At 33.8% G+C, this 13,339-nt stretch overlaps 1 protein-coding gene across 6 annotated transcripts in view; it reads left to right on the top strand.

Moving 5' to 3' along the window:
* DMXL1 (Dmx like 1) overlaps positions 1 to 13,339 on the top strand; it is a 133,100-nt gene that overhangs the window by 52,061 nt on the left and 67,700 nt on the right. For all 6 annotated transcript variants that reach the window (XM_070374103.1, XM_070374101.1, XM_070374102.1 and 3 more), the window contains exons 14-22: positions 1,280 to 1,369; positions 1,449 to 1,551; positions 2,668 to 2,787; positions 3,074 to 3,295; positions 5,948 to 7,633; positions 8,877 to 8,984; positions 10,788 to 10,957; positions 11,482 to 11,579; positions 12,571 to 12,736. In XM_070374103.1, the coding sequence (XP_070230204.1) occupies positions 1,280 to 1,369; positions 1,449 to 1,551; positions 2,668 to 2,787; positions 3,074 to 3,295; positions 5,948 to 7,633; positions 8,877 to 8,984; positions 10,788 to 10,957; positions 11,482 to 11,579; positions 12,571 to 12,736 (2,763 nt within the window). The remainder of the gene's footprint in view (positions 1 to 1,279; positions 1,370 to 1,448; positions 1,552 to 2,667; positions 2,788 to 3,073; positions 3,296 to 5,947; positions 7,634 to 8,876; positions 8,985 to 10,787; positions 10,958 to 11,481; positions 11,580 to 12,570; positions 12,737 to 13,339) is intronic.

Below are 13,339 nucleotides of genomic sequence, written 5' to 3'. Positions count from 1 at the left end.
ATCCTCAGACCAGAGCATGTTTGGTAGGTAAGGATCATCAAGGAGGCTGTTGTGGCTGGTGTAGGATAAATGAGATGGAAAGTAATAAAAAATAAAGTTAAAAAGTTAGCCTGGCCTTTGCAGTAAAAGACCTCATAGGCCGTTGTAGTTACTTTGAATTTTACTCTGAATGACATAGAAACTGGTAGAAAGAATGACAGTGATATGATCTGACTTAGGCTTTAAAATATCACTGTTTGCTATATAGATTAGACATGGGAAGCAGAAGTGTTATCAGAGAGACCAATTCAGGAAGCTATTACAGTAGTTTAGGAAAGAGTAAAAGGTGGTTAGAATGTAGCAAGTGGTGTGGTGATAAAGAGGATAAGAACTGGTCAAATCGGGATGTGTTTTGAACATTGACTGTAAGGATTGGACTGGATATGGGGTTTGTGTGAGAAAAACAGGATAACTCCCAAGGTTTGCCTTGAGATGTGAAGAATGTGTAAATAGGTTTTGAGGTGCAGGGAGGATTCAAGAGCCTAACTTCAGACATGTTAATTTTGAAATGCTTGTTTGATATCCAAGAGATCTAGTAGGCTAGGGTCTGGAGTTTAGAGGGAGGCCTCGTCTGAACATAGAAAATAAGTACCTGTTAGAATATAAAGCTGTGATGCTGAATGAGATCTCTGAGGGAGAGGCTATAGTTGGAAAGTAGAAATGGTAGGAAGATTGAACCCTGGGGCATTCCATTGTTAAGGTGGGGTGAGTGTGGTGTATAAAGAAAGCCAAAATGAAGAAATTTCTAGGAGGAAGAAATAACAGATTCATATGCTGATAGATCAGGCATGATGAAGATTGAATTTAACCATATGACTTTGACAAGAGCAGTCAGGAGATGATGTGGCTCAAGAAATCACTGTTTATAAATAGTATGTTAACTTGTTTATTTTGCTTTGTTGTCAAAGTTAATGCTAAAAAGCTTCGATTCTTGGAACATTTCCATGAGATTGAAGTCAGTCTTTCATAGTTAAAAATATAAAATACTTTTTCTCCTTAACGATTACCAAACATTTCTTTTGTTTTTCTCTGTACCAACTGAGCTATATAACTGTTCATTCCTATGTAATTGCCTGGTAAAAATCCCAGAATGTTTATAATAAAAGAGACTTGTGAACTTATTTAGTCTCACCTGAACTTATTTATTGTTTGTGTGTTATGCCTCAAATTTTACATCATTTTTTATTGTTTTTTAAATTTAATTGTTTAATAAAGGAAATACCCATTTTTTCAAAAACAGAAATATGTTGGTGAAGTGTTTAATATCGTCAGTCAACAGTCAACAGCCAGGCCAGGATGCATTATTGCATTAGATCCCATTACCAAACTTGTAAGTATTATTTTTCTGGCCACTTAGCATTAATAAATAATATGTATGTCAACTTATGTTGGTATTTATTTATATTCAGCAAGGCAGAAAAACCCAACTGCTTCATGTTTTTCAAGAAGACTTCATTTTGAATAATCTTGAGAAGAAAAGACTGGGAAAAGACAGAATGTTATCTGATGCAGGTAAAGAAGAATTTTTTATGTAATGAGATATAAAATGTACAGTATGTTAGGCAGTTAATAAAGATAAGTTGACACAATGTTTCATGTCTGAGTTTAAATTTTTCCTATGTACATTTGTGATAATTTTTGTCATAAATATCAGTATCTTTTTATTCTTAACAAGGCAATAATAATGAAAAAATTAAAGGAGTTTGTCAGTTATGGTTTTTTAAAATACTTTAATTAATTAATCTATATTTAGCCATACTACCTGGCATGCAGGATCCTAGTTCCTCAACTAGGGATCAAACCCAGGCCCTTGGCAGTTAGAGTGCAGAGTCCTAACCACAGGATTGCCAGGGAACTCACATAAATTATGTTTTTTAAAAAAGTATCATAGACATTTTCTTTATCATTAATGTGTGAGTGCTCTTTGCATGGGAGGGGTCCTGCCCTAATAATTTGAATGATATTGACACCTGACCCTTTAAAAATCTACAATTTAAAGCATTAGCTACAAACTTAAAATTATATAGGCGGTTTTAATTAATACTTTTTTATAATTAAGCAGTTTTTAAAATGATATTAAATTTATCCTCCCAGTATTAGCTGTTATTTTAAATAAAGAAAAACAGGAAAATAAAGCTATAATATCTTGGTTATTTTGATTACAGAACCAAACCAAACTCAAAAATAACTTTACTTACCAAGGAACTGTACACTGTGTACTGTTGCTCTAAAAGTCGATCATCAAGACTCAAATTATAATAATAACTGCATTCTGTATTTGTTTCAGGTTATTTTTATTTTCTTGTACATCATTTCTTTACCCTTTTTCCATTTTTTTCCTCCTTTGAGAAGTACCTTTTTGAATTCTATGCCTTTATGTTGAATGTCTAATTTCTTGCCACTGCTTTCTTAGTCTTCTATCATTTTCCCTGAGAATTTTGAACTTTGCAAAAATGCTTATAGTGCTTTTGTAACCTTTAAATACATTGATGAAAAGAAGCTGAAAATGATAAATACGGATGTAAAGGGTTATTTATATCAACAGAATGTTCTTTATTTTTCATTTTTCGTATTAAAATGTTAATAGCTGTCTATGTTAATAGCGAAATATATCATTAATACCAACAGGCAGCTCACCTAATGGATTTTCTGAAAAATTCTACCTAATTGTAATAGAGTGCACCCAAGACAACCGTTCATTGTTACACATGTGGAATTTGCATTTAAAGTCCATTCCTGTCTCATTGGGTGAGTTTTTTTTTTTTTTTTTTTTTCTATTAGTAGACTTAGATTAACAAAGTATGTGTATATAGATTGATGGATATTTTTTTAAGCTGTTTTTATTGACAGGATAATTGCAGTTTATTGTTAATTAAGGAAAAAACAGTTTCTCAGTTTTCTTGTCCTAAAGAATCATAGGAATATGTTTACATTTTTATCTTTTATAAGGCAGTTTTGGATTATAAAATTTAGCAATTTTAATGTTTATATGGGTTCCCTCCCAGTGTTTTGGTTCTTTTTTTATGTTTTATAGATGAAAAAGTAGATACAAAAATATCTGAAGCAGCTTGGCAGCCAGAAGAACATTATTCTTCTTCTCCAGAGAAGATCCTATCCCCCTTTTCACAGAAGTATCAGGCTTGCAGAGCAAATCTCCAGAGTACCAGCAAGTTGACTCTGTCTTCAGAAATGGTTTATAGCCAAGAGTTGCATTTGCCAGAAGGAGTTGAGATAATAAGTGTTAAGCCATCAGCAGGTGTGTAAACTTTGTAAAAAAAGACTGATACATTTGGCAGTGCATGAAGGTTTACTATATATTTAAAAATAGTTGCAACTCCCACTTTTTAAATTGACATAGACGCAGAAATGGAAAGAACACCTTTCAATATCCTAAATAAAAATTTTAAATGTCTCATTATGTTTTCTCATTATGATTACTCTGGCATTTGTCAGCCAGAACTGTCTTAAATATTGATTTCCAAGACAAATTTTTATTATCCTTTGGTAAAGATGAAGTGGAAGTTTGCAGGGCAGAGTTAATAATGGAGTTGCACCTTATTTGCCAACTGATAATATTGGTAATGGCGGCCAGGAGCTCTGTGCTGTGAAGGGCTCTTAAGAGTGTAGTTCCTGATAAATATTTATCATCCTCATCCTTAGGGCAGTGGCCCTCAAAATGTGGTCCCCAGACCAGCAGCATCAAGATTGTTTGGGAAGTTGTTAAGAAGTAAGAATTCTTGGGTCATACCCTAGACTTACTGAATCATAAACTCTGGGGTGGGACCCAGCAGTCTTGTTTTGACAAACCTTCCAGGTCATTCCATTGTACAGAATTTCAAGGTATCAAGGGTATCATGAAAACCAAGACAAAAATCCATCTTTTTAATCACCTAGTTCTTTCATTTTCATAGTCATAGTGTGGATTTTTGGTCTTCTTTACTTATCACTTTTGACTAGTTACTTTGAATGCTCTTCAGTTTGCTGTGTAATCAAGCACTTAATCTTTTGTAATTGGTGAAGTTAGCAGGAGTATTACAGTGTCATGGTAAATTTTTTTAAACATTCTGATTTTTTTTTTTTTTTGGTATATTTTAATAAAAGAGTCATCAGTGCAAGGAAAGTTAAAGTTTGGGAAAAAATGACTTTTGTATTGAAATTTTAAGAGCTTTTATCCTTAGCCATCGGAGAAGGCAATGGCAACCCACTCCAGTACTCTTGCCTGGAAAATCCCATGGATGGAGGAGCCTGGTAGGCTGCAGTCCATGGGATCGCGAAGAGTCAGACATGACTGAGCGACTTCACTTTCATGCATTGGAGAAGGAAATGGCAACCCACTCCAGTGTTCTTGCCTGGAGAATCCCAGGGATGGGGGAGCCTGGTGGGCTGCCGTCTATGGGGTCACACAGAGTCGGACACGACTGAAGTGACTTAGCAGCAGCAGCAGCAGCATCCTTAGCCAAAAAAGTATACTCTTCACTACTCAATTCTAAAAAATTTTTTACAGCAAATGTAAGAGAAACTGATGATGTTTCTAAAAATAATCTTTGGTGCAAGTTGAGTTTAGAAGAAAAAAGAAGTCCTAGGGCAGGAGAAGAAATTTCTTTTGTTTGACAAAAACAGTAGCATATGATAAAAGCTTTTTTTCCTATTCTTAACAATTTTTTTTTAAACTGAGACTTTTGTGAAGGGATGGCTTCCCTGGTAGCTCAGTGGTAAAGAATCCACCTGCAGTGCAGGAAATGCAGGTTAGATCCCTGGGTTGGGAAGATCTCCTGGAGAAGGAAACAGCATTCCAGGATTCTTGCCTAGGAAATACAGAGAAGCCTGGTAGGCTACAATCCATGGGGTTGCAAGAGTCAGACATACTTAGCAGTGACTAAACCACCACTAAACTCTTTATTATCTGTTTAGCTCAGAGAAACTACTGGACAGTGTTAATTGTGTCCTTTTGTAGTACTGCTAAGTCCTTGAGGACTTTTAAAAAACTTACTAACACTACGTTGAAGTATGCTTTTAAAATACAATAGATGTTCCATACAACATTTATATTATGATTAGTAATTTATTTTTAATAGTTTAGGATAGGGCTTGACAAACTATGGGTAACCTACTTGTTTCATAAATAAGTTTGGAACATAGCCACACCTATTTGTCTATTTTTGTGTATGGCTGCTTTTGTTCTACAATGGCAGGGTTGAGTAGTTGCAACAGAGACTCTGTGGCTAGCAGAGCCTAATTATTACTCTTTGGCCCTTTAAGAAAAGTTTGCCAACGCTGATTTAGGAAATTGAGTATTTGATTACATTAAACCCAAGGAAACGTATGTCCCATCTGAGAATCTTCTCAGCATCATTTCCTTGAAATACAGCTTCAGTTATGGAAGGCCCTTTTAGTGCTTAAATAATCGTAAGGCATTCACACAGTTATATTTTAAAATATTATAGAGAAGTAGCCAGTGAATATTGATGAATTTTTTAAGTGTATTGATATCTTTGAAATTAGATTTATAATAATATATAATGCTAGCAAAGAGCTGTGAACAGAATGCTGGATTTAGGAACTAGAATTTAGGTTTTCTAATTCTGCCTTAGTCTAGCTATTTTGTTTAGCCATAAGATACTCATTTAGTCAAAGAGTCCTTAGCTGTAAATTTTCTGAGTTCTCTTTTGGCTCAAGGTTTTGATAATAATGTCATTTTTATATACCATTTTGATGTCATTAAAAGCTGCTTACTGCTTTTGTTGATCCTTAAGCTAAATATTGGCTGTCATGTTGTTAACGCTAGTTCATGCAAAAGACTAAAACCTTTAGTACAAGAAGAGAGACATATTTAACCAAATTTGACATTTTATTAATGGATTATTTTGACATCATTTGACATTTTGTTAATGGGTTTTTTTAATTTTAGGACATCTGAGTTCTTCTTCCATATATCCCATATGCAGTGCACCTTATTTATTGGCAACTTCATGCTCAGATGAGAAAGTAAGATTCTGGAGATGTAGAGTAACAGATGGAGAATCTGCCACATCAAAGAATGGAGAAACAGATCTTACGTACATTTGGGAAGAATGGCCATTACTTATTGAAGACGGACTACAGAGCAATAGCAGTATAACTGTACCTGGTAGGCCTATAGAAGTCAGCTGTGCACACACAAATCGTTTAGCAGTAGCATATAAGCAGCCTATGTCTAATAGTAGATCTTCTCAGGACTTTGTGATGCATGTAAGTATTTTTGAATGTGAGTCTACAGGAGGTTCATGTTGGGTCCTTGAGCAGACAATTCATTTAGATGAGTTAAATACAGTGTTGGATTCTGGCATTAGTATTGATAGCAATTTAGTGGCCTATAATAAACAAGAGATCTATTTATCTAGTAAAGAAAGTGTCACATCAAACACAAAGCATTTAGTTCACTTAGATTGGATGTCTAGAGAAGATGGTTCTCATATTCTGACTGTAGGAATTGGATCAAAACTTTTTATGTATGGACCCCTGTCTGGCAAAGTACAAGAACAGACTGGAAAGGAAAGCCTGGCGTTTCCTCTCTGGGAAAGTACTAAAGTTGTGCCCCTTTCTCAGTTTGTACTGTTACGAAGTGTGGACTTGGTTTCTTCTGTAGAAGGCTCTCCACCTTTTCCTGTTTCTTTATCTTGGGTCCGAGATGGCATCCTGGTGGTAGGGATGGATTGTGAAATGCATGTGTATTCCCAGTGGCAGCCATCTTCTAAACAAGAACCTGCTACAACAGATTCATGTAATGGGAGCACTCCATCTATAACGAGTTTAATAAAACAGAGTAACTCATCAAGTTCTGGATTACATCCTCCAAAGAAAACTCTGACTCGATCCATGACCAGTCTTGCACAGAAGATCTGTGGGAAGAAAACTGCGCTTGATCCTTCTGTGGATATGGAAGATTCGGGTCTTTTTGAAGCAGCTCATGTTCTTTCCCCAACTTTGCCTCAGTACCATCCTTTGCAACTTTTAGAACTCATGGATCTTGGCAAAGTTCGGAGAGCAAAGGCCATCTTGTCACATCTTGTCAAGTGCATTGCCGGGGAAGTCGTGGCTTTGAATGAAGCCGAATCTAATCATGAGCGCCGCCTTAGGTCTCTCACCATCAGTGCTAGTGGAAGTACTTCTAGAGACCCCCAGGCATTCAACAAAACTGAAAATACAGACTACACAGAAATCGATTCCGTCCCTCCACTTCCTTTATATGCCTTACTTGCAGCAGATGATGACAGCTATTACTCATCCTTAGAGAGATCTAGTAATCAGAGTACCTTAAATAACTCAAACCAGTTGTCAAAAGAGAATTATGATGAGCTTTTTCAGATGCCAGCTTTAGTGACTGATCATCATGTGTTAGAGGCAGATGAAGAAAATACAGAGCCTGTGGTTATTGACCTTTCACAATACAGTCCAACTTACTTTGGTCCTGAGCATGCTCAGGTTCTTTCTGGCCACTTACTTCATTCTAGTTTACCAGGACTCAGCCGGATGGAGCAGATGTCTTTGATGGCTTTAGCAGATACAATTGCAACTACCAGCACTGATATTGGAGAAAGCAGAGACCGAAGCCAAGGTAAAACTAAATTGGGTAGAGGATTAGAGGAAAAACTGATGATAATATTTTTACTTATTTTTTTCACAGAAAATAATCTTAAATAATTTTTGTAAAAATGATAGTCATAAAGGTTTATTACCTCATCATCGTTGCCTTCACAGTAGTTTTAACTTGAATATATGTTCTTTATCCCATAAGTTACAATACTCTGAGAAAGTGCACAGAGATTCATTATGCCAATTCATTTTTACCTCTCTGCTTAATAACAAAAATCCAGTCCATTTTACCTGTCTACTTAATAACAAAAATCCAATCCAATCCATTACTTTTGAGTTTAGTGAAAGTTAACATTTTTAACAAACATCTTAGATACCCCAAAATAAAAGTGTTTTATTTCTCACATCATGGCAATTCACTATTAACTTGGGTTTTTGAATATTGAGGTTTTTAAAAATTACCATTAATGTATACTCCTTCCTAGAATAACAAACAAACCTACTAAAATTAGGTCTTCCCCTCACTCGGCATTTTTTATTTTTAATTTCCTGAGTTATGAATAAAATTCATAAAATTCTCATCAGATTTCAAGTAAGATCTGAAATTAACAGCCTAGCCTTAAGTACCAGATATAGGTCCGTAGGATGCACCCTTTGAACTTTGCTTGAAAGGAGAATGTAGGGTAATTTTAAGAAAACAGAATAACGATAATAAAAAAACTTTAAGAAAAGTTGGTTGTAAATTACAATATTAAATATTACTAGTAGATATTATTTCTTGATCTGACTATATTACAACTGTTTGTTTTTCTTCATGTAAAGTAAAAATCAGGTCCTGCTACCATGTAGCCATTTCTTCTAGTGTTAACAGTTACTGGATGGGGCATATGACTTGGATCATTATGGAAAATATTGTACCATGTACCACAAGGTTAAACTTTTTTAAAATTCCTTCAGATTTTAATTTAAATATTCATGTCAGAGGAGATTATATTATTAAAAAAAAATCAGAGATCCTGAGTCAGTTTGTTCTCTTTATTAGTTTTTAAATTATTTAACTATACAGATTTTCCTGTAATGTATAATGATACAGAAAAAAAGAAAGATAATATTTAGATTGATAGCTTTTGTCAGTTTCACAATGTTTTACCCTGAGTTTGGTGCTGTGACATGCCCTGCTTGCCGGAATTATTATCACTTACTTGTGTTTTGCTCTTGAAATGGGTTTTTATAGGTAAAAATACTTTTTTTTTTCTGTTTTATAGGTGGAGAAACTCTTGATGAATGTGGCTTAAAATTTCTTCTGGCTGTTCGACTTCATACTTTTCTTACAACTTCTCTTCCAGCTTATCGAGCTCAACTCCTTCGCCAAGGTGATTTGGTAGTAATCTAGTAAAAGGAAGTCAGCCAAGTGGAAGAGAGGTTTAAGAACATTTACATTTTCTTTGCCTGGATATGATCATGACAAGTTTGACACATTCTGAATTTCCTTAATTTGTGTTAAAAACATTGGCTTTCACCTCATCTTCTTTGCTTTAAAATACTGAAATTTTTTTCATAGAGTTACTGAAGAAATAAATTTTGGACAATTGAATATTACATCATATGTTTTCAAATGCAGTATACATTATAGACCAATTAGTATTGTTTCATTCTCTTTAATTTCTTTAAATTTTCTTTATTCTCCTTTTTGATTGACATCCATCTAAATTCATTTCCCCCCCAAATTTGAGTATAATTCAATAGAGAAATATACTCAATTTTAATTGTTTTACAAAGAAAGAATACAGAACATAGAAAATAAAAATCTTTCCACTCCCCAAACTGCTATTAACATTAATATGTATTTCAGATATTAGTTTAATAACATTTTAAATACTTTTATATTATTAGTCAGGACTCCAAAGTAACAGAAATACTTTACTTAAATTTAAGGTAACTTAAAACAAGGTATTTATTGACTCAGTACCCCCAAGTTTAAGAAATAGAGCCAGCTTTTCGGATTATAGGATCTAAAAGTTTAAGCAGTGTTGTTGGAACTCTACAGCTTAACCTTTGCTCATTGGTCTCTGTCTCTTGCCTCTCTCTTCTTCCTCCTCCCTTTCATTTTGCATTTAGTCTTAGAAAAGAGAAGCTAAAATTCTAAGTCAGATATTTATTTATTTGTGAAAAATTATTGAACTTGGTTGAGAGATATTAGGGAATCTAAAAATAATTTAGAACAACAGTCTATTCACAGTATAGATGTTTATTTGTTTTTTGTTTACAGTTTCTTTATTTCCAAAGACTTGGGTATTGTGGGCAATTCAGATTCCTTGTCATTGTATATTACATTAAAAATTTGAATTCATATGTTTGTATAAGTAAAAGCCAAATCTTATAATCATTTACTTCATTCAGTAATGCTAAACAAAATGTAATTTGAAGAGACAAAATAGAAACTGAATGATTAACACCACATGTGTGAGCCAATAGATCGAGAGACTTGCTGATGTAAATGATACTTTATAAATACAAAAGTATCTTATTAATATGGTTATATGGGGTAATAAAAGTTATTATGTGCTAGGTGCTATCCCAAATGCTTCAACTATATTATTTCTTTTAATCCTCATAAGAATGTAATGAGGTAGGTGCCACAGTTATTCACATCTTGTAAATAAGGAAATTGAGGAATCTAAGAGACTAAGTAACTTACCCATAGTTATATAGTTAGTTAGGATGGAGCTGAAATTTAATTTATGCGTTTTAGACTCCAGAGTTTTTGCAGTCTTAAGTTCTGTTCACCATCTGTATTGTCTCAATGCTTTTTTAATTCTATGGAATTAAATCCACACGACACATATTGACCAAAGGAGATCAAACACACTAGAGAACAGAAAGACTCAGCACAGTGGCATTTGTCCATAAGCATTTTTAATCTTTTTTTTTAAAATATATTTTAATTATAGACAATATGTACTCATTGTAGAAAATATTGATGGGATCAAGTTATTTGGAGGAGCAAGATAAAAACCCAACACATAGTCCCTCCAACCTCAAACATTTAGTAATTATAACTCTGTAAGTCTTACATATAAACTTTTAGGCATTTTCTGTTGCAAATATGAGCATTTGTTTCGATCATAATTATATAGTCATATTTCTTATAAACATTATTTCTGATATTTCTTCAGGACTCTCTACTAGTCATTTTGCCTGGGCATTTCATTCAGTAGCGGAAGAAGAACTACTGAACATGTTGCCAGCGATGCAAAAAGACGATCCCACGTGGTCTGAACTTAGAGCTATGGGTGTGGGTTGGTGGGTCCGGAATACCCGCATCCTTCGCAAGTGCATAGAAAAGGTGAGTGTTTTATTTTGGTGTAAAAATGAAATAATATGTATTGCATGTTTATTGAAATGATACTCCATATTTACTCTCCCGTTACTCTTTAAACAGTAAAATCCTCTTAAGTAGTCTTTATATTTCAGGATAGCATGTTAATGTAATTTTTAAAAATTTATATTCTAATTCTTAAATTGCTAGTTGATATATTTATTTAGTAGTATATATCTGTCTTTTACAAATAGTATATATGCACAATTAGGAAAATAAAGCAGTACTCAAGAACTTGTCATGGAAAGCTTAGTCCTGTTTCTACCTCTTTGTGACCTTGATTACTTTTGTAATTATAAAATAAATAAATTTACATATACATATGCATGTGTTCATTCACATATTTTTTTAATTTATTGAACATTTAAGTAGAGAATGTATGACAGTTTATATATAAAGAAAAGTATTTGTTTACTTAAAAACTGTTTCTGTGAAATTTTGACCAATACTTTCTTTTTTTTTTTTTTTTCACCAATACTTTCTAATTACAGGTAGCCAAAGCAGCCTTTTATAAAAAGAATGATCCTTTAGATGCTGCCATTTTTTACTTAGCAATGAAAAAGAAAGCTGTGATTTGGGGATTATATAGGTAGGTGAAAAAATGAAAAACTTTCCATAAAGAGTATGAAGTAGATTTATTGTGCTTGTTAGTGTGGTTCATGTAGATTGTTAGTTATTTTTGTATTTAGCAGACTTCATGCGAAATAAGCCCAGGTGTCTGCTAGAGCAAAAGAATGTTGATGAGGTCACATTCAGTTTTTTTTAGGTTTATCAGTCCAGAAAAACATCTTTTTGCTTATTTTAATAACGTCTTATGATGCTCTGGTAGGACAAAGAACTAAACCGGAAACTTCTATCTAGAACGGGGAAGAAGATGAATTGGTGGAGTTTTGAAAATGCATCTACCCTCTGCCCTGTCAGGAGCTCTTGGACCAGACTTAACCTTCCAAACCACTCTTTTCCTAAGGGCCCTGAACCCATTCTTGAGCTAGAGTCATTTAGAATTTTTCTCATTCACTTGTCCTCAGCTAGGCTTGGTGAATGTAATGGCCATAAATAGTTCACTCTTCATTTGGGATTCAGTCTAGGTGTATCCATATGAACCGTAACCTTTGGTGAAAATCATGGTATCAGTCAGTTCTTTCAGAGACTAGATTTTAGTCTCTTAGAAGTTTTACTTCAGGACAAATTCCTTGGTGATGATTTTTATCATCAAAGTCATCCTCAGGTGGGCAGTTGGGGGTACCTACAGGCAATTGATTAAATGGTAAAGTAACACAGAATTTAATATAAATTATATATTTTGTATAGATTTAAAAATGATTTCTCAAACTGCTGCTAATGCAGTTTTTCTTTGTAATTTGAAAGAATTTTTTTTCAGTAATCTTTGAAATTTATGTTAAAAAGTAAATGTTTACCATAAATGTTCTTTTTGCTCAGAAAAGAAACAGATGTGTACTAATTTATGAACTGCTAATTGTCTCTTTTGAGTTTTAACTTCTAAGTGGCTAACTTCATAAAGTTGGTTCTGATGTAGAAACTTTATATTCCAAATTTTCATATTTTATTTTTCTTTATAGATCCCAAAAAGACTCCAAGATGACACAGTTTTTTGGACACAATTTTGAGGATGAGAGATGGCGTAAAGCAGCTTTAAAGAATGCTTTTTCTTTGTTAGGAAAACAACGATTTGAACATTCAGCAGCATTTTTTCTTTTAGCTGGTTGCCTCAGAGATGCAATTGAGGTATGAGTGATTTTTTTAAAAAAATATCATTGTCATCCTTTTAAGCTCTTTATGGTTTAAATTTTTTTTTAATTTCAACTTAAGTATAATGGAACTAACACAAGGCTTAATGCATAAAGTAACTGGTAATACTTAATAGTGACTTTAAAATTTTGTCATTTAGCTTGAATGATATTTATATGGAATTAAAATTAACCAGGTTGTGTTGGTTGAGATAGGGAGTTGATCGGCCTCCTAAGAATATTTATAAACAGGTTAAAAAAGAAAAAATTTGTCCTATCATTTTAAACATGTATTTGTGTACTGAGTTGCTTAAGTCATGTGTGAATGTGTGGACTGTAGCCCACCAGGCTCCTCTGTCCATTGGATTCTCCAGGTAAGAATACTGGAGTGGGTTGCCATGCCCTTCTCCAGGAGATCTTCCCCACCCAGGAATCAAGCCTGAGTCTCCTGCATTGCAGGTGGATTCTTTACTGCTGAGCTAGTGGGGAAGTCTCATCACTTTAAATATATTTGGACCTATATTTGGCTCTGTGTTAGTTGATGAACCTTAGCAAATTGTTAACTGATTATTTCTTAGTAAACCTTGTAAGAAGTTATAAA

Source organism: Bos mutus, chromosome 7 (genome assembly GCF_027580195.1).
Source record: "Bos mutus isolate GX-2022 chromosome 7, NWIPB_WYAK_1.1, whole genome shotgun sequence".
Classification (NCBI taxonomy): Eukaryota; Metazoa; Chordata; class Mammalia; order Artiodactyla; family Bovidae; genus Bos; species Bos mutus.
This window is presented reverse-complemented; position numbering and strand designations above follow the sequence as displayed.